We start from the raw sequence: 20646 nt of genomic DNA, 5'->3' as shown, positions 1-20646 counted from the left end.
CCGCTCTCAAACACAAACCCTTCCCAACATCCACTCCAACAGGGGGAGAGAGAGAGAGAGAGAGAGAGAGAGAGAGACAGAAAAAGTCTTAAAAATTGCTCTGTGTCTATCTATCTATCTATCTATCTATCTATCTATCTATCTATCTATCTGTCTGTCTGTCTGTCTGTCTGTCTATCTGTCTGTCTGTCCGTCTATCTATCTATCTGTCTGTCTGTCTGTCTGTCCATCTATCTCTCTGTCTGTCTGTCCGTCTGTCTATCTATCTGTCTGTCTGTCTGTCTGTCTGTCCATCTATCTCTCTGTCTGTCTGTCTGTCTGTCTGTCCATCTATCTATCTGTCTGTCTATCTATCTGTCTGTCTATCCATCTATCTGTCTGTCTGTCCGTCTATCTGTCTGTCTGTCCTTCTATCTGTCCGTCCGTCCGTCCTTCTATCTATCTATCTATCTATCTATCTATCTATCTATCTATCTATCTATCTATCTATCTATCTATCTATCTATCTATCTGTCTGTCTGTCTGTCTGTCTGTCTGTCCATCTATCTGTCTGTCTGTCCTTCTATCTGTCCGTCCGTCCTTCTATCTAACTATCTATCTATCTGTCTGTCTGTCTGTCTGTCTGTCTGTCCGTCCATCCATCCATCCGTCCGTCCGTCCGTAACAGTGGGTTTAACGTCAATAACTGCTCTTGAATGTCTATCAGTTATTATCAATATGTGAATGAGATCTGGGATTACATGAGTAAGAGATTCCAGGTCAAGCGGAGGTGATTCCCAGAGGATGTGATCTGAACACACTTCTCATCTGTCCTGACCAGAGCAGCGTGTCATTAGGAAAATCAGCTAGATTCCAGTACAGTTCCAGGCGCAGAGGTTAAACACCATTAATTGTCTGAATTTTTAACATATTGCTTCTTGTTGGTAATTTCTCCCTTCAGGATGTGAGTGGAATGAGATTAGAGTAGGATTGTGTTTTGACCGGCAGCTCTGCCCACATCTCAGCTGCCGCACCTGCCTCATATTGATTAACCACTAACAGCAATTTCTCACTGCGAGATTTTCATACACGCGTCCACCGAGAGCGACGGCCGCTCAGGGGAAATCACATTGGAGTTGTGTGCAGAAATTCACCTCTGCGATTGCACCTGCCATCATTAGATTCTCGTGCATCCGGCGAACCGCAGCGGGCCGGACCGATCTATACACCGAGAGAGAGAGTCTGCCAGTCGTCATATTAATCGCTGTCCGCCATCTTGGTGTAGAGCCATTAATGTTGAGAGCAGCCCAGCACTCGGCCCTCCGAAGGGACCGATAACATCGACCCACATTTGATTCATTGGCACTGATTTATTATAATGTGTTATAGTGATTTTAGCACGTGCACAAAAAGCAGTGGCAGTCAAAATATAACAGACACCAATGTCTGATATATAAAATTAACCAATGAGAGTCAGTTACTCACAGCTCCTAGGAGGACAAATGTCCCATGTAAAAAAAAACAAACAAACAAAAAAAAACCTTAAAATTATTATATATACTGTATTCTGATCATAACTACCAAATATTTATTCATTTGTATTCATGATTTTAACCCTTGTGAAAATGTATGTAATGCCACTGTTTTTAATAAATAAATTCATATACTAAATTCTTAGCATTTAGTATATGGAAAATGAGATTTTTTTTTTTTTTTTTAATGAAAATACAAAATAATAATAATAGTAAAAAAAAAAAAAATCATATACTAAATGATAAGATTTTATTGAATTACTTACCACAGTCTTGTATATGACTTGGAAAGATTATCAACAACATTTATTTTGAGATGCATTATTATTTTTTTGCAGTGTCAGACAGTGTCGGGGGAGGGGGAGACTGGGGGGGGGGGGGGGGGGGGGGGGTTCTGTTTGCCAACAGAATGAATGCCTGTTAACAAAGAATGCATGATTTTATGCTTAAATTGCATTGTAATTAAATATACTGTAGCTGTTTTGATGGATTTCATGGGGACATTTTAAAGTCCTGAGTGTAACATTTTTAATTTTTTTTATACCGAGTAAAATTGATTTATAGGGGTGGTGTTAAAATTACAATAAAATATAAATTTTTGACCAAATGTATGCTGTTTGCATTAACAGCCAAAATTATTAAAAAAAACACACACACACAAAAGTGTTAAACAAATATAAAGCTAAGTTATCATAATTATCCTTGCGGTGGGATGTTTATATTTTACCAATCAATGTGGAAAGTTGCCAGTGGCACAATAATGCAGAATTTAATCATTTTGATTGCCGTTTTTTATTTGGCTAATTAGCATAGACCAGATAAACAGATCATCATCTTAACGGTTTATGGCTATAACAAACTAAAGGAAACTGACTATTTAACAAGAGGACAAACTCCAGCTTCCTGCATTGAATAAGAAATAGCAATTCAGTGGTTTAATATTCAGAAGTCCAGTTTCATCTCGACTTATGTGTCTTTAACTAGTTTCTGAGACTTTACTGCGGTCAGCATTTTCAGTGCATGTCTTAGTCTTCTAGTGTTTGAGTTCTCAGTAGAGAGAGATCTACTGATGCGGCTGCGATATGGATTCAACCATCACTGTTTCCTGTTTTCACTGAAACTGTCCCTAGATTTAATTATGCATCTATCAGTATCAGTGAATGTGTGTATTTGTGTTTCCATGTAAGAGAGTATCATTAGTAACAATTAGAAATGTTTGTTCTCTGATGGTCGTTTGATAATCAACGCAGAAGCTTTAAACCTGTTTAAAAGCAGACAAATTTCTTGAGAAAGGTTCTGAACTCTTCAAAAATATACTGACTTGAATTATGATTAACCCGCTTTTTACAATGTTTTATACTTTTTTGGCACAAAAAAATAAATACAAATATTACGTAATATGAATAAGTAATATATACAACTTTCAAAAGTTTGTGGTTGGTACTGTTTTTATGTTTTTGAAAAAAAAAACACATTAAAACCAAAAAAAATTTAAAATATCAAAAATACAGTAAAAACAGTAAAATTGTGAAATATTATTACAATTTGAAATAACTGTTTTCTATTTGAATATATTGTAAAATGTAATTTATTCCTGCAATCAAAGCTGTATTTTTGTATGTAGACTTCATCTGTGTGATGTCAAAGTATGAGTTGATTTAGTTTGTAGTTTTCATTAATAAGTGCTTTTTTATTCTTTTCTTTTTTTTTTTTAGCTGAATATGAATTTTTGAGTTACAGTTTATTTTCACAGTGCATCAGTCTTTTATCTCAAAAGTTGAAAGAAAATATCAAAGGTTGTTTTTCCTGTTTGACTCGATTAATCTCTGTGAGTGTGAATGATAAGGCTGTATGAGATGTATGAAGTTATATCAGCTTCAGTGTTTTCCTTCAGAAGCGCTTCACCATTAAAGGTCGTAAAGCTGTTTAATTTGCTTTATATGGTGAGGCCGGGGGCCAGTAAAGCCCTGCGGTGCTGCACTGACCATGCACGCACACGTGAAAGGGCTGTAAAATGTGAGCACAGAGTGACATTAGTGTTATGGGATATTGACCAATTTTTGGAGAGTTTATGGTGCTAATCAAGAGCCGTGTCCTAGCCGGAGATGAATGTGTGTGTTGTGGCGGAGAGCAGGAGGTCACAGAGGGAGTGTGTTATTTTTTACAGCACGCTTCATGTGGTGTTTTTTTTTACGCTAGGACTTTAACGGATGGGATTTGGAGTTGGTCTGTATGAAGATTTATACAAGGTGTATTTATAGTGCTTTAATAAACAGCGTGTCGCATCCCTGAAGAGCTTCGCAAACTACAAGCTGCTGATATTTAAAACATCTTATCACTTTTTTGTGTGTCTTGAATTACAGCTGATTCTGCAACGTGATCTCATGCTAATTCATATGTATTTTACGTAAAATGTGGTTCTATAAAACGTACATTTACTTACGTTTTTACAGGCACCAAAACTTACAATATTGACGTATTTTTAGCATCTAAACGTACAAATACTTGCGTGTTTTCAGCATTTAAACCTACAAAACTGACATATTGATGACACCTAAAAAGAAATCCATATGAATAGGCCTATTGAAATCGCAGCATTACTTTTATTATTAGTTGTCATTTCAATTACCTTGTTATCAACTGCATTAATCATCGGCCGATATATATCGTGCACCCCTATCGAATGCTCACTGGCTCTCGTCTGCATTCGTCACAGATTGCGACATGCCGTGTTTCTGGTGAGGTGTGTTTGAATGATGCGCAACATAAATTCTGCTCTGCACCTTACACAAACCTACAGTATTCTACCAGAGAGGACTGAGGCTGCAACACATCGTCATTTGGATTACTTTTGGTACTGCTTTTGATATTTTTGCAATAAATAAATGATTGGTTTAGGTTTGAGGGTAGGTTAAGGGGTCTAAAAATCTAAATCGCTTATTAATAAAATTATAAAAATGCATTGATACGAATATCTTGTTACAAAAGATACGTAAATATTTTTTACGGTAACACTTTATTTCGATAGTCCACTTTCGACATTCTACTAACAGTAAGTAACTTTGCAACTACATGTCAACTAGCAGTTAGTAGAGTATTAGTAGACTATCTGCTGTTACTACACCATCTGGGGGAAGTCGTGGCCTAATGGTTAGAGAGTCGGACTCGCAATCCAAGGGTTGTGAGTTCGAGTCTCGGGCCGGCAGGAATTGTAGGTGGGGGAGTGAATGTACAGTGCTCTCTTCACCTTCAATACCACGACTTAGGTGCCCTTGAGCAAGGCACCGAACCCCCAACTGCTCCCCGGGCGCCGCAGCATAAATGACTGCCCACTCCTCCGGGTGTGTGTTCATGGTGTGTGTGTGTTCACTGCTGTGTGTGTGCACTTTGGATGGGTTAAATGCAGAGCACAAATTCTGAGTATGGGTCCCCATACTTGGCTGTATGTCACTTCACTTAATATCTTCTAACACTTTCTTTGTCAACTTATTGTCAACTTATACTAACCCTAAAACCTACCCCTAGCACTAACCCTAAACCTACCCTAACAGTCTACTCTGAGAGTTAGTAGAGTTGACATGTAGTTGACATGTAGTTACAAAGTTACTTATCGTTAGTAGAATGTCTAAAGTGGACTATCGAAATAAAGTGTAACCATTTATACGTTTTTTTAGCTAAAAATACATTGCGATTTGTACGTTTTAAACTCTTGAAATACGTCTAAATTGTATGTTTTAGCATAAATAAAAATGTAAAAAAATTTGTTTTGTGCTTGTAAATTTAGATTCGGTAACAATTTACAATAAGGTCTTATTTGTTAACATTATATTAGTTAAAGGGTTACTCCACCACAAAATGAAAATGTTGTCATTATTCACTTACCCCCATGTCGTTCCAAACCCGTAAAAGCTTTGTTCGTCTTCAGAATACAATTTAAGATATTTTGGATGAAAACCGGTAGGCTCCCATAGACTGCCAAGTAAATAACAGTGTCAAGGTCCACAAAATCCAGAAAATCATTAAAAGCATCGTCAGAATGACGAACAAAGCTTTTACGGGTTTGGAACGACATGGGGGTAAGTGAATAATGACAACAAATGAGACCTTATTGCAAAGTGTTACCATTGATTTATTTTAGTATAAATAGATATAACAACTATTTAGATGTTATTTTAGTATTATGTTTATACTGTTGTGGTATTTATTAGTATTTAATGTGAACACAATTAATATTTTAATGAGCTTTTATTTTTATATTTTCAGTTTTCTTTTTAATTTTAGTTTGAGTTTTAATCACTTTCTTTTGTGCTTTTTAAAGTTTTTATTATTTGTTTTGTATTTAGGTTTAACTGATTTTTGTTTTAGTATTTTTATCACTATTTTATTTCAGTTGGGATAGACAGACAGACAGACAGATAGACAGACAGACATATGGATGGATGGATAGATAGACAGACAGACAGACAGAAAGACAGATGGTGTTTTGCATAACTCTCTCTCTCTTATGATATTTGGATGTAATGTATGAGCACATACATCTGTGCAGATCTGATGTATGTCAGAACACCGAGCAGAACAAGTGTTCATATATGAGCTGATGGTGAACTCAGTGGTGTTTGTGGGGGTTTTTTCATGATGATGCTGCTGCATGATGACAGTCAGGTCTTTGCAGGAGGATGTTCACTCAGATCCAGAAACACAGACACATCTGGGTGAGAGAAAGTGTGTGTGTGTGTGTGTGTGTGTGTGTGTGTGTGTGTGTGTGTGTGTGTGTGTGTGTGTGTGTGTTTCCTCTAAATCACTCAGATCTTCAGCTGTCCTGAATCTTCCTGTCGGCTGTGTCTCTCCAGCACAATATGGCTCGTTTCAAACCAGTTACTTCTTACCTTGTTGCACATTAAATTTTGACGTATCATACCCATAAGGAGGAAATAACTTCTAAAAATAGTGGCTGACATTAGTGTTTGAGACATTAAAGCATGAGTTGATGGCAAAATAAAGTGTGTTTGTGCTGAATGTGTGTGGATATACAGACTATCTATCTATCCATCCTACCATCCATCCCTACCTACCTACCTCTATCATCTACAGTATCTATCTATCTTTTGTTCATTTTCATAGTATATAAATAACTGTTTTAAAACAGATGTTTCTGTGCTGTATTGTATGTGTTTATGTGTCTTACGGAGTAAATCTTCTGTTGTTTTCTTTTACTTTTCTTGTACTCCATACAGCAGAATAAAGCAGATGTCTGGTCTTCCTTCTCAACCATGAACAAACACTCTGAGTGACTGTAGTTTACACACACACACACACACACACACACACACACACACACACACACACACACACACACACACACACGGCGGCTCAGTGAGGGAATGCGTGCTGGGCTGCTTCAGTGTCCTAATGGACAGAGAGAGAGATGATATAGAGGGTATATAGTTTCTGTTGTGTAGTGATGTGTCTCAGGGTGTGTCTGAGAGCAGATGGATGAGAAACCATCTGCTACAAATGGACACACACACACACTCTCTAATGTTAATGAGCACGTACTATAGACTTGCACCATTTATATATGAAGCTAAATATAATGACTCCAGATTTCAGTCGCTAAAGCAAAGCTAAATGTAATCACTCCAAACGTCAAAACAAAACTATAGTATTCAGTTTATCAATCGTGTAATTTTCTTTATATCTTACCTGGGATTTCAAACCCTGAGTTGCTCTCATACATTCAGAGAATAGAAGTAGAATAATTTTTCTTACATAGTGGCATATTTATGTTTTTGCTAATGAAGCGCACACAGAAAGTGTGCATTAATTTATTAGCTGTTCATCAACCCACAGTCCCTAAGTGCTTGGAAACCCTGTACTATACTGATTGTTTCAAGATAACTTTCCCAGATTTAAATATCCAGTTTGTTACTTAATAGTTACATAATATTTATTTTACAGATCTAAAAAAAAAAAGAAAAAATGTTTTTGTACTTTTGGATAGATGAAGCATACAATATGGATGTAGTGACAACATCAAAAACTATTATGTATTTCCATACAGCTAAAGAAACATATTTATGGATCTGCAAAATAACAGTCAAAAAATAAAATATTTTTTTTATTGGTACAGAATTAATATGTAATATTTACAAGTACAAAACATACACGATATGTAATTTTTGTAGGTTTGAATAGATGCTAAAACATACAGTATGGACGTATTGACAACTTTATTACATATTTACGCATTTATAGATCTGTAGAACAATAGTCAAAAAGTAAAAGTAAATATGAAAAGCTTTGTGATGAAATAGCATTATTATTTGGGAAAAACTTTACAATAATGTTCATTGGGGAACATAAGTTAAATACTTTAGTTAACATGACCTAAGAATGAACAATATATCTACAGCATTTATTAATAATATTAATTTCAACATTTATTAAAATCAAAAAGTCGTGCTTGTTAACATTAGTTAATGCACTGTGAATTAACATGAACTAACAATAAATACTGTAATAAATGTACTGTTCATGTTAGTTCATACATTAGTAAAAAACTAATGGGACCTTATTGTAAAATGTTACCATTATGTGTCTCCAAAACTCATGTGAAGCATTCAAACGGAAGCCCTTTTGATCAAAAGGTTTTGAAGCATAAGTTCAGTCGACTGTGTCCGACTGGTGGTGTACGTCTCACTTCAAGTGCTCTTCCCTCTTTAGTGTCGATGTTGATGAATTTTGCAACATCAACACACTTACTGAGCTGAATAATGACACTGTAGTCTTCTGCAGAACTTGGATTTGTCTCATATTTGATGGAGTTTGCATCATTGGTTCTGTTATTTTCCCGTTTATTGCTGTGAGGCTTTGACACAGTCTGTATCGGATGAAACTGGACTAGTGAGTAGGCCACGCTGGCGCTCAGAGTACAGCAGGATTCGTCCTGTAGTCCCAACACGAGTCTTTTGGGAGTGAGCGAACAGGATCCTCCGTCTCATCTCTCTGCTCCTCTGTGAGTGGACGTCTGGCTGTTTGCCTGCTCACTTTTCATGTTCTCTTCCTCCGCTGTTGTGTCCTGCATTTCTCCTCCTCTTCCATCTATATCTCTCTCTCTCTCTCTCTTTCTCTGGGAGTGATTAATGGTGCAGCATGTTTCTGCTTTCGCCCTGCAGCATCTGCAGTGCAGCACCTCTCACAGTCTCTCTCTGCTCGCTTCCGTCTGTCTCTCAGGTGATGTCTGTGTCTCTATCAGGTCTCGGTCAGGTCCTGCGGCTCAGTACGGATCACGAACTTCGTCACACACTGTCACGAGTGTGTTTGTTATTGAAGTAGACTTGGTGGACCAAATGGCATCAGACAGTCTTTTTGGAGGATTTGGGATGGGACTAGTGTCATCTTTCTGGTTTTATTGTGAACAATTATTCTGTGTTTGTTATTCCAAAGAAATGTGTTTTTTATGATCTTTCATCAAAATGTAATCACTTTCTCCATGTCCAAAGCAGCTTTTTAAAAAATAGCTAGACGGAGCTTAAAGGGATGGAAAAGAGCGCAGGCTCGCAAGATGCGTGTTTTAAAACTGATGTGTCTTAAACACAATAAAAATGGTGAGAGATGCTGAAAAAAACCAAGCTAGGTTTTCTCCAAAAATGTACATATACATACAATTCACTGCAGTTTCCAGCTGAAATGAACACTAGAGGCAATAAAACACCAATGACTTTTATTCTGTACACACAAATTTTGATTACAGGGTCAGATTATTGATTAATAAAGACTTATTTTCATGCCCAGTACTATGTTATGACCTCAAACACTTTTACCATAGTTCATAGTGAGTTGTAATCTAATACATTTTGACATTTGCATCACAAAATCTGCTTCATATCTATGGCTTTTCTGACATAGTAAACTTGCTCAGTAGCCCAACCGGTACTGAATTACACTTGAGAAACATGCATTACGCCACTTGATAAAAGATTAAAAAAACTTGTAAAAGCAAGCTAAAATGGAATGGTTGCTTCAGCTAATGTGTTTTCATCCCATGTCTGCCTTTGTTAACACTATTGGTTAGGTTTAGTGTGGGTGATACGTTATTTTGTAATGCGATAGAGCGTTTACCAGAAGGTTTCAGGCTTTGTTTATGGAGGTGATGTGGGCGTTTACAGGCTCGTGCATCTCACATGGATGATAACCATATCATTATAACATTACAAACAATGACCTCAGACAGGAAAGACTGGACCGTCAGATGAGAAAAAAACTGACCTCAGGTTGGTTTCATACGGATTACTTTATCAGAGAATATTTGATTTAGATAAGACTTACTTCATTTAAAAGTAGACACTTCAAGCTTTCTATAGACATATCTCTCATGTCTGTGTGTGAAGTATTCGCTGAGTTTAGGTTCATTTTTGTAACGCGTTTCAGAAAGAAGTTTGAGACTGAGACGGCAGAAAGCGCACCCTGTTTGTTTTCTTTATTTTACAAAAGCACAGTGTTCTGATCTTATAATGAGTGTTTACAAATAAAAGTAGACCCTTTACAGATTCGAAAGATGATTTGCACTTATCTGTACAATCAAAAATGACAGAGTCATTCATATCAGAAAAAAAAATTAAAATGCCACAACGCATCGGCGCGTTCGTTGACCCCAGAGGTTTTATATTATCCCATTTCTTGTATTATCAATAGACCCCCATTTCTTATATTATCAATGTTGAAAACAGTGCTGCTTTATATTTTTGTGGAAACTGTGATACTTTTTTTATTTTTTAGAATTCTTTGATAAATAGATATTTATCATTTACTTAAGAGAAATCTTTTGTTACATTATAAATGTTTTTGCTGTCACTTTAGATCAATTTAATGCATCATTGATGATTATACGTATTAATTTCTTTAAAAAAAAAGTTATTATAATCATACAAAAGTAATCTAACCCCAAACTTTTGAACAGCAGTATATTTGAATATTCCAGTAGTTTACATCAACGAGAGAGTTTCGTCTGACTTGTTTTTATATAAAGCTAATAAATACCAAAAGCTGCACACCTGAAACTGGAATAATCTGGAAAATTATGTCTGAATGTAGTCTGTGTTAAATTTGAATGAATTGCTTTGAGTTAACAGTCAGAAGTTTTGGTGTTAGTTTTGGTGCACTGTCTGATAATGTCCCTGGCAGGTGTGTGAACTGCCCTGCAGTCATGTGATCATACGGGGACGAGATGCTGCAGAAAACATGCGGCTCAAATGAAGTGTAACACATCAGAGACACATACAAACCTGCTGCTGAGCAGACACACACACAAACACAGTGCTGCAGTGATGTAATTTGTAGTGAAATCACATTAGTGTGTGTGTGATGGGTGCCGTACGCAGAACATCTGTTACTGACACACACTGTTTGATTGATGCCTCTGCTGATGTGTGAGTGCATGTAAACAGGTAACAGTCTTTACGGTGAAAATCTGCACATGAACCCAGTACTGTATGTAAAACACAGTGATGCGAGATTATTCATGCTTAATTTCACACTTTCTGTGCAGTGTTTTTGTCTTGTTTTGAATGTTAAAATACTGTAATAATGTGCAGAGTGTATCGAAGCTATATGTTTGTGATCTAATTTCATTTCTTAGACGGGGTTATACTTTTAGTGCATTATAAACCTCTTACAAGCAGAAAAATAGATTAGCAGTGTTTACTCGACTGCAGTGGAATAGTGATGTTTTGTGGTTCAGTCTTGAATGAGATGCTCGCATGCATGTTTTTTTTTTTTTTTAATCGACTGCAGACATGAATGAACAAATAAGGGCACTTACTAGGCATCAGGAATCTATTGATTTCAATGATGCATCAGGTATGTTTTCGAAGTCTCCTCTGCTCACCAAGGCTGCATTTATTTAATTAAAAGTTCAATAAAAATAAAAAAATAGAAATTTTATTACAAATTAAAATAGCTGTTTTCTATGTAAATATATTGTAAAATGTAATTTATTCCTTTGATCAAAGCTGAATTTTCAGCATCATTATTCCAGTCTTCAGTGACACATGATCTTTAGAAATCATTCTAATATACTGATTTGCTGCTCAAGAAACATTTCTGATTATTATCAAATGTTGTTTTTTTTTTTTTTTTGTGGAAACTGAGATACACTGTATTTTTCAGGATTCTTTGTAGAAAGTTCAAACAGCATTTTTTTGAAATGGAAATCTTTTGTAACATTAAATGTCTTTACAGTCGGTGGTTTGACCAATTTATGGTCATCCTTGATGAATACAAATATGAATTTCTGTCAAAAGAAAAAAAAAAAAATCTTACAGACTTTTGAACAGCAGTCTAAAGTAACACCATATTTGCAGCAAAATAAAGACCAATCAATTTGGTATTATAATGATGTCATTGCAGCTTAAATTTAAATGCAGAATATTCTAAATTGTTTTTAAGTATAAAACATATAAATAACAAAATTTACACGTCTAAAGCTGCAATAATCTACAAAATAATGTGTGCAGAAAACACATGTAAAGCTTTCAGAGGAGTCCCAGAAGTGATAAACCTTCCTGTGCTTATAAGGGACAAATGATTCATAGTTATAATAAATTTATATTTTATGTAATCTCTGTATCATACTCTTTTTATGCTTGCACTATGAAGTAAAAAATAAAAAAAGTGAATGACTTGCTTCATCGAATTTGTGTATTTTTATTTTTTTTTACCACTCATCAGCTAAATGAATGAATGTCATGTTAAGGGTGTGCAGTGACTATAATTAGCTTTATATAAAGCAGCAGAAGTCTGTACCATGTCCTCGTTCGTGTGTGTGTGTGTGTCCTTGAGTGTGATTTCAGGGGTGTTTGTGAGTGTTGGGCTCTGAAGGGGGTCGTGGGCAATTAAAGCACACATGCAGCGCTGCTATACCGTCTCTCACACACACACACACGCGCACAGTGTCGTGCATCCCTCCTCTGCTCTCACGCACCTCCCACCTCAGCATGTGAATGTTTAAGTGATCTTTATTGTGTGCAGAGTAAACAGAGAGCGCGAGGGAAGCCGTGTTGAGCTCAGACCAGCCGAGCTGCGTTGTGCTGACAGCAGGACGAGAGACAGACAGATAGCGACAGAGAGAGAGAGAGACGGCAGTGTGTGATTTAATGTGGAAATCATCTTCTCTGAGCTCCATGGCAAACTCTGCATGCTTGCTGCTGTCCGGCTCCGGGATGCTGCCTCATTCGCTGCACGCGCCGCCTGCCTTCCTCTACTTGTCCGAGGTAAGGATCGTCCCGCTTTTATCCGCTCTGAATGACCGTGCTGTTCTATCCTGACCTCTGACCTCTTCTCCATTTGGGGTCAGTGATCTGTTTATAGTTCCACGCTTTTATTCTCTGTTTGCTCCATTGTTTAGGCTTACTCACATACTTTCATGGTCATTTTATCGTTAACATTAACTAGTTGTTTGTATCTAGTTTTGTAGCTGGGGAATTTAATGTGAAAATGTCACAAAACGGAAGTCTGTCGCTCATTTTAGGTCACAATTAGCAAACTTAAGCAGATTTTTATGCAATATTATGCAGATGCACTCATGAATTATGCAGGATTCCTTTGACTTTTCCCTGTGTTCAATTACTAAATGCTGTTTTTAATGATCTTGAATTACTTTGTAGAATAAGACATCAGATTTTTCACTGGATTGTAAAGTCAGCAGGGTTTTGTTTTTGAAGTTTTTATTAAACATGCATCAGATATAAGTGATATAACTGTATAAATATTGACACATATCTGCCTTTTTAAAATGACTGATAAATCCATCAGTCTTTTCCCTGATCAAATTTGGTTTGAATTGGCCGATATAGGAGTTATTGATTTTTTTAATTCAATAATTAAATGAATTTTCTATAGCATCTTATATGCTGTATATTATACTGTTCAAACACTTATGAACTGATGGTGAGTATCTATTATCGTAGTTTGTTGTTTGCCATTAGATTGTGTGCAGTTTAGATAGTTATATTTGATGTGCGCATGTCAGAGAGAAAGGTGTTTTCTTCATTTTAGCTCATAATCACCGATATTAGCATATGCAGATACTCTCATGAATTATTCAGGATCTAAATGGACTTGATCAGTGTTCTGCATTTACTTAAATTACTTTGTTGAACTAGTCATTAGATTGTGTATTTGTTTAAGTGCACAGGGGTTTGTTTAGAAAATGTTTTATTTTTATTAGCAGTGCTTGATTTATCGGTTTGTACATATCCATATCAACCAATATAAGCATTTCAATTTTTAATTATCGATATTGCTTATGGTTTACGTAGATAATGGATATATTTTATTTATTTGTTTGTTTATTTATTGATTTAATAATGAAATATTTAAATATTTTTGTTTTTAAAATGTTTTATTTTATTAACAATGCTTGAAAATTACATTCATTTATTAATTTATGAATTTACTATTAATAACATATTTATTTATTTACTTATGTATTTTTCTGTACTATGATTCTTAAGTAATAAAATAATATCTTTGTTTACCAGTCATAAACATAATTCTCATAATCAGCCAGCCAACAATTTAATTTTTTATTTTTTTATATATTTATTTATTGTTTTTAAAAAGTTTTATTTTTTAGCAATGCATGATATATTGGTTTCTACATATCAGTATCAAACAGTATAACTGTTAAGTAGATAATGTCATTTTTTTTAGATTTTTATTATTATTATTATTATTAATATTATATATTTTTAAATAATTTATTTATAGGCATTTCTATTAACAGGAAAAACAAATAATAATAATTGCAACAAAAAGAATACAAATAAATTATATAGATAGATAGATAGATAGATAGATAGATAGATAGATAGATAGATAGATAGATAGATAGATAGATAGATAGATGCACTTATTTTTTTATTCTTTTTTACTTAACAGTCTCTTTCTGTATTAGGATTTGTAAGTACTAAAGTCATTTTGCTCTAATGTTTGTTTTTATGTGTAAAATTGTAGATTTGAGCTTTATCAATATTAAAATTATCATAACTTCAAAATAATGCTCAATATCAGCTGACATGTAGTACATCTTCAGTTGTGGTGCATGTATGCGAGTTATGCAGCAGTGAGACACCAGAGAGCGATAAATGAGATGAGTGCTTTCCTCCTGCTTTTAAATCACTGTGAGACAGCAGGAGACGCGTCTCCTCCCCCATCTGTCCACACACACACACACACACGGCACATGGTCGGGTTGTGTCCCTGTGAAGAATCCAGGGCAAATGATCCTCCAGAGAGCAGCAGACATTATTCATGAGGCCGTGTGTTTATGAGTGAGTGTGTTTGTGCGCTTAATTGATTTCATATTCAAACACACGACCCGGTTTGCTGCAGTATGTAGCGCTGAATTATTGATACGGTTCACGAATGTGAGGGGATCCAGACGGGGAGTCTGACTGAGACTCTGCTGCTTGTGGAGAAGAGCCTTTGCTTTAGTGTTTAACATGACAAGAAACTCTAAAAATCTTGTTTGTTTCTTCATTGCATGTGTAGATGAATACATTTGTTTTAATATAATGTATTTATTTTTTTATTTCTTTATTTTTATTACATCAATACATGTAAATAAATAAGATTATTTTAATCAATATTTATTTATTTATTTATTTATATTTGTTTATTTAATTTTTATTTTATCAGTAAATGTGTGAATAAATAGTAAATGATTACTCGTTTTATGTTGAATAAATTAACAACAAAATGTTGTATTTGCTGTAATTTACCTTACAGTAGGCAGCAGTATATAAACTATATACTTTATATAGCATCTTTTCAATTCTAGCAGCTCAGCGTGACAGACGTTCTGAGGCAATAATCGAACAGCAAACCTAAAATGTCTCTTACGTGTTGTAAGGAGATTAATTCAGTTGTTTGAATGATTCATTTTCTGTTGACCAGTTCGATTTGAGTCATCGTTCAATGGGGTTCCCTTTTAAGTTAAGTGTTTAGTTTAATATTTCACCGTCAGGCTTTCCATGATATAGATGAGTTTGTTTCTTCATCAGATTTGGAGAAATCACTTGCTCAGCAATGGATGCTCTGCAGTGAATGGGTGCCGTCAGAATGAGAGTCCAAACAGCTGATAAAAACATCACAATAAACCACAAGTAATCCACAGCACTCCTGTCCATCAGTTAATGTCTTGAGAAGAGAAAAGCTGAGTGTTTGTAAGAAACAAAAAGTAATCTGTTCTGAATCAGGAGAGAAATCTGCACAAATCAAGCACTGTTTACAAGCCAAAACAGTTCTAAAAAATATGTGGGTGTATTTTAATGTGAGAGGACAACAGGAGATGGACTTTTTCACTGGAGGAAGTGTTATGGATTATGAACTTGTATTTTAGCCGGAAGCAGTGGTTTGAAGTTAAAAACGTCTTAATGATTGATTTGTTTCAGCTTTTCACTGCACAAGACATTGATGAGAATAGTCTCCGGGTCTCTGTAGAGACTCACTCGCTCGAATGCTCGTGTCTCTGGAGGACATAATTGACCCCGTGACCCATGAGAGTCCTTCACACCCAATGACTGTCATCTGGAGATGATGAGAGCATTGAAATACTGTCTAAAGAGAAAGAAAGAAATAGATTTGTCTGCAACTTATAATAAGGCACTTGGCAATTATTTCATCAGATGTTTTTTCTTGATCTTTTGAAGTAAGAGTTCAGTGCGCTGTGAAGCACACTGCAGCCTTCAGCAGAACAGCTAATCATAAGAGTAAAACATGGTGAAGCTCATTTTAGCACTGATTGACTCATATCATGTTTTCCGTATGTGTGTGTGTGTTAAAGCTACAGTAGCACAAACAGAAGGATCATAAGAATTGTGGAAATGATCATGAATGCTAAAGTATGCATGAAAAAAGTTCAGCTGTGAGAAAGTGAAACCTCAGCAAAATCATCTCTCTCTCTCTCTCTCTCTCTCTCTCTCTCTCTGTCTCTCTCTCTCTCTCTCTCTCTCTCTCTGTCTCTCTCTCTCTGTGTGTGTGTGTGTGTGTGGGTGGGTTTGTGGTGTGCCGTGCCGGTGGTCAGTGCTTCTGTTTAGAGAGACATCATCATCAGTGAATCTTCAGTCTGTGGTTGTGCACCGCTGGCTGACTCAAACAAAACAGGGCTTGAGGTAGATTTCGGCTTCACTCTCTCTGTATATCAGGCTGAGAGCGCGAGTGTGTTCTTCAGATTTAGTATTGTGTGCAGAACAGTTTGAGCAGAGCGTTCAGTGTTTGGTGGAATGAAATAAACAGCATGATTTCAGGTGTTGAACTTCAATGTAACAATATAACATTTTCATTTGTGAATCCTGAAAAAAAAAGAAAAAAAATCACAGTTTGCACAAAAATATGAAGCAGCACGAGTGTTTTCAACACTGATAATAATCAGAAATGTTTCTTGAGCAGCAAATCAGTATGTTAGAATGATTTCTGAAGGATCATGTGACACTGAAGACTGCAGTAATGATGCTGAAAATTCAGCTTTGATCACAGAAATAAATTGCATTTTACAATATATTCACATAGAAAACAGCTATTATAATTGTAAAAATATTTCAGATTTTTTCTATTTTTACTGTATTTTTGATCAATTTAATGCAGCTTTGGTGATCAAAAGATATGCCAGATGTGTGATAGTCTCTTCTTTTGATGGTACTGTACAGTATATACATAGTGGCACATAATATATGAATACGTCATTTTGGACACTCTTCTTGATGACTAATTAAATGTAAGTAAATGAGTGTCATTGATTTTGTGCTCTTACAGTATATATTTATTCATCATAAATCTATTGCAGCTTGATTTGATCCAGGCTGCTTTTGTTGGTCAAAGTAAATCCTCTTACAGGCTGCTATTGTTTAACACAATGGCCTAATTTATCTGCACAGCCATTTCATCTCTGTAAAGTGTGTGTGTGTGTGTGTGTGTGTGTGTGTGTGTGTCAACCTAATACTCTCTCTCACTCAGTAATAAAGTGTAATAAATTCCTCCACACTCTTACAGTCTTTCCTCCCTCTTTCTGTCTGCTGATTACCGTCGCTGCTGCTCTAATTAACTCAGAGTGTGTGTGTGTGTGTGTGTGTGTGTGTGTGAGAGAGAGAGAGAGAGAGAAGCAGCTCTGTGTAAATCGCAGGCTGCTGCAGCAGGTTCTTCTGATGCGCTTACATTTCGAGGGTGAAATCCAATCTCACGGGCGTCTGTGTGTCTGTGTGTGTGTTTACATAGAGTTGTTTCCTTCAGTTTATACTCACTATCAAATAGTATACACACTATCAAATACACTCACAGACACTGTGTACTAGTCTTTTGTAGTCAGACTTTTGACAACATCCATCCATTATTTATACTGTTCAAAAGTCTGGGATCAGTAACACTTGTAATGTTTTTTAAAGAAGTCTCTTGATGCAAAAAATACAGAAAAAAAAAACAGTATTCTTGCATAATGTTATTACAATATAAAATATCAGTTTCTATTTTAATACCCTTTAAAATATAATTTATTTCTGTGATGCAAAGCTGAATTTCCATCAGCCATTACTTCAGTGTAAAGTCTCACACACTCTCAGAAATAAAGGTACAACAGCTGTCACTGGGGCGGTATCTTTTCAAAAGGTACATATTTGTATCTTAAAGGTCCATTTTGGTACCTTAAAGATACATATTAGTACAGTCTATATATTAGAACCCAATAGGTACAAAAGTGTACTTTTTGAAACAGCACCACCCCAGTGATAGATTTTGTACCTTTATTTCTGAGAGTGCATGATCCTTCAGAAATCATTCTAATATGCTGATTTATTATTAGAATGATCAATGTTGACAACATGTGTGCTGCCAAATTAATTAATTAATTTTTTTTTTTTTTTTGAAACTGTGATAGTTTTTTCAGGATTCTTTGATGAATAAAAAGTTAAAAAGAACAGCATTTATTCAAAATATAAATCTTTTCTAACAATATAAATCTTTGCTATCACTTCTTAACAATTTAACACATCTTTGCTGAATAAAAGTTTTAATTTCTTTCAAATAAATAAATGAATAAAAATTTACTGACCCCAAACTTTTGAACTGTAGTGTATATTGTTAGAAAAGATTTCTATTAAAATAAATAAATAAATGCTCTTCTTTTTAACTTTTTATTCGTCAAAGAATCCTGAAAAAAAGTATCACCGGTTCCAAAAAAATATCAAGCAGCACAACAGTTTCCAGCACTGATAATAAATCAGCATATTAGAATTATTTCTGAGGGATAATGTGACACTGAAGACTGGAGGAATGATGCTTTGATCACAGGAATAAATTAGTTTTGACACACACCTTCCAGGTGCGCCCTAAACACATCATCAGTGATGTAACCTGGGGTCATTGGTTGTTTCGGGTCTTTCAACATCATACACCCTCGCCCAAGCGACCCAGCCAGGGGTGATCAGTCCCTGACTTGTGTCTAGGTAGCTTGTGTAGTCCACGGATCCACAGCCATCTAGATGCCTTCTCAGCGGCATCCATGATGTTCCTGATGGCTTCTTGTGCAGTCCCCTGATTCCCAAGAGCTTGAGGGCCCTGGATAATGACTGGCCAGCAAAACCTCGGCAGCCAGCCTCGATGGGGACGCAGCGGGTCTTCCTTCACCTGTTACGGCATTTGCCTGCCAACTCCTTGTACTTGGCCCTCTTCCGTTCAAACGCCTCTTCCATCCGGTCTTCCCAGGGCACAGTTAATTCCAGTAGAACCACCTGCCTTGATGATTCTAAAAATATTACCATATCAGGCCTAAGCGTGGTCGTCGTGATGGTTTCTGGGAATTTAAGCTGCCTGCAGGTCAACCTTTAGCTGCCAGTTTCGAGCTGTTGCCAGGAGTCCACCCGCTGGGATCCCGCTCCCTGATGGTTTCTCTCCATCCTTAACAAATGTGATTTCTGCTGTGCTGGCTGCTGGTGCTTGCTGAGAGAGATCTCTGTGCTGATAGTTCCAGCGATTACCCTTAGCACCTGATCGTGGCACCACTGATAACACCCCTATCCCAGAGCCTTAGGGCAGCAGCTTAATATGTGCTCCAGGAATCCTCTTTTTTTGGCATAGCATGGCATGCAGGGGTGTCTTTCAGGCCCCAGGAGAAGATGGACTGGGGAGGACATCGTAGACTGATTGGATAAGGAACTGGATCCAGTATGGCTCCGCTTTCCACAACTCAGACCATAAGATCTTTCGGTCCGCCGCTTGTTCCCATCGAGTCCATGCCCCTTGTTGTCACATCCCCACCATCCTACTAATGTGCCTTTCCTCCACCCCTGCTGGATTTCTTCTTGGACCAGTTGATGCCTGTCCTTTCCCCAGGCCTTGTCATACCAGGGTTTATGTTTACAGCCAAGCCCTGCGCGTCCTGACGCCACTGTCCCCACCAGCACACTGCGCCTCAGCCTGGTCGACTGCCTCCTGGGCCTCGATGCCAGCTGAGGAAACTTTGGTGTCAGTGGATTCTCTGTACAGCAGCACAGGAATAAGTTAGATTTGAATGTATAGTAAAATAGAAAAACATTATTTTACAACATAACAATATTTCACAATATTAACAATTTTTTTTGACCCGTATTTTTTTGATCAAATAAATGCAGCCTTGATGAGCATAAGAAACTCCTTTTAAAAACATAAAAAGATGAGCACTTACACACATATCCACACAATAATAAATATGTGTGTGTGTGTGTGTAAACAAAGTAAAAAAAATAATAATAATAAAATAAATATAAATATTTACTTATTTTACTTTTTGTTTACTTATTTCACTGATAAATAAAAAGTAAAAATAAACAATATAAAGAAATAAAATAAGCAAATCAATAAATACAATTAAATTAAATATTGTAAGTTAAATAAAATGAACATATTTTACATTTAGTTTACTTTTTTATTTTACTTATCAATAGAAATAAAATTAAGTAAAATAGTTAAACAAATAAACATAAAAAGTGAATAAAAAGTAAAATAATATAAATTTATGGACTTTTTTACTTATTTACTTATTTCACTTATAAATAAAAGTAAAAGTAAAATAAGTAAATTCATATAGAACAATAAAATAAGTAAATAA

The 20646-nt window shown here is 35.9% G+C and overlaps 1 protein-coding gene across 7 annotated transcripts in view; it reads left to right on the top strand.

Annotated features, from left to right (window-relative positions):
* Positions 1-20646, top strand: part of LOC109059819 (RNA binding protein fox-1 homolog 3-like) — a 258292-nt gene that overhangs the window by 161374 nt on the left and 76272 nt on the right. The window contains exon 3 of one of the 7 annotated variants that reach the window (XM_042734567.1): positions 12540-12781. The exons of the other annotated variants lie outside the window; for them this stretch is intronic. Coding sequence (XP_042590501.1) covers positions 12665-12781 — 117 coding nt within the window. The 5' untranslated portion in view covers positions 12540-12664. The remainder of the gene's footprint in view (positions 1-12539; positions 12782-20646) is intronic. 7 annotated transcript variants of the gene reach the window in all.

The sequence above is a fragment of the Cyprinus carpio genome, chromosome A3 (assembly GCF_018340385.1).
Source record: "Cyprinus carpio isolate SPL01 chromosome A3, ASM1834038v1, whole genome shotgun sequence".
In the NCBI taxonomy this organism is placed as follows: Eukaryota; Metazoa; Chordata; class Actinopteri; order Cypriniformes; family Cyprinidae; genus Cyprinus; species Cyprinus carpio.
Note: the sequence above shows the minus strand (reverse complement) of the source record. Positions and strands in the feature narration are given on the sequence as shown.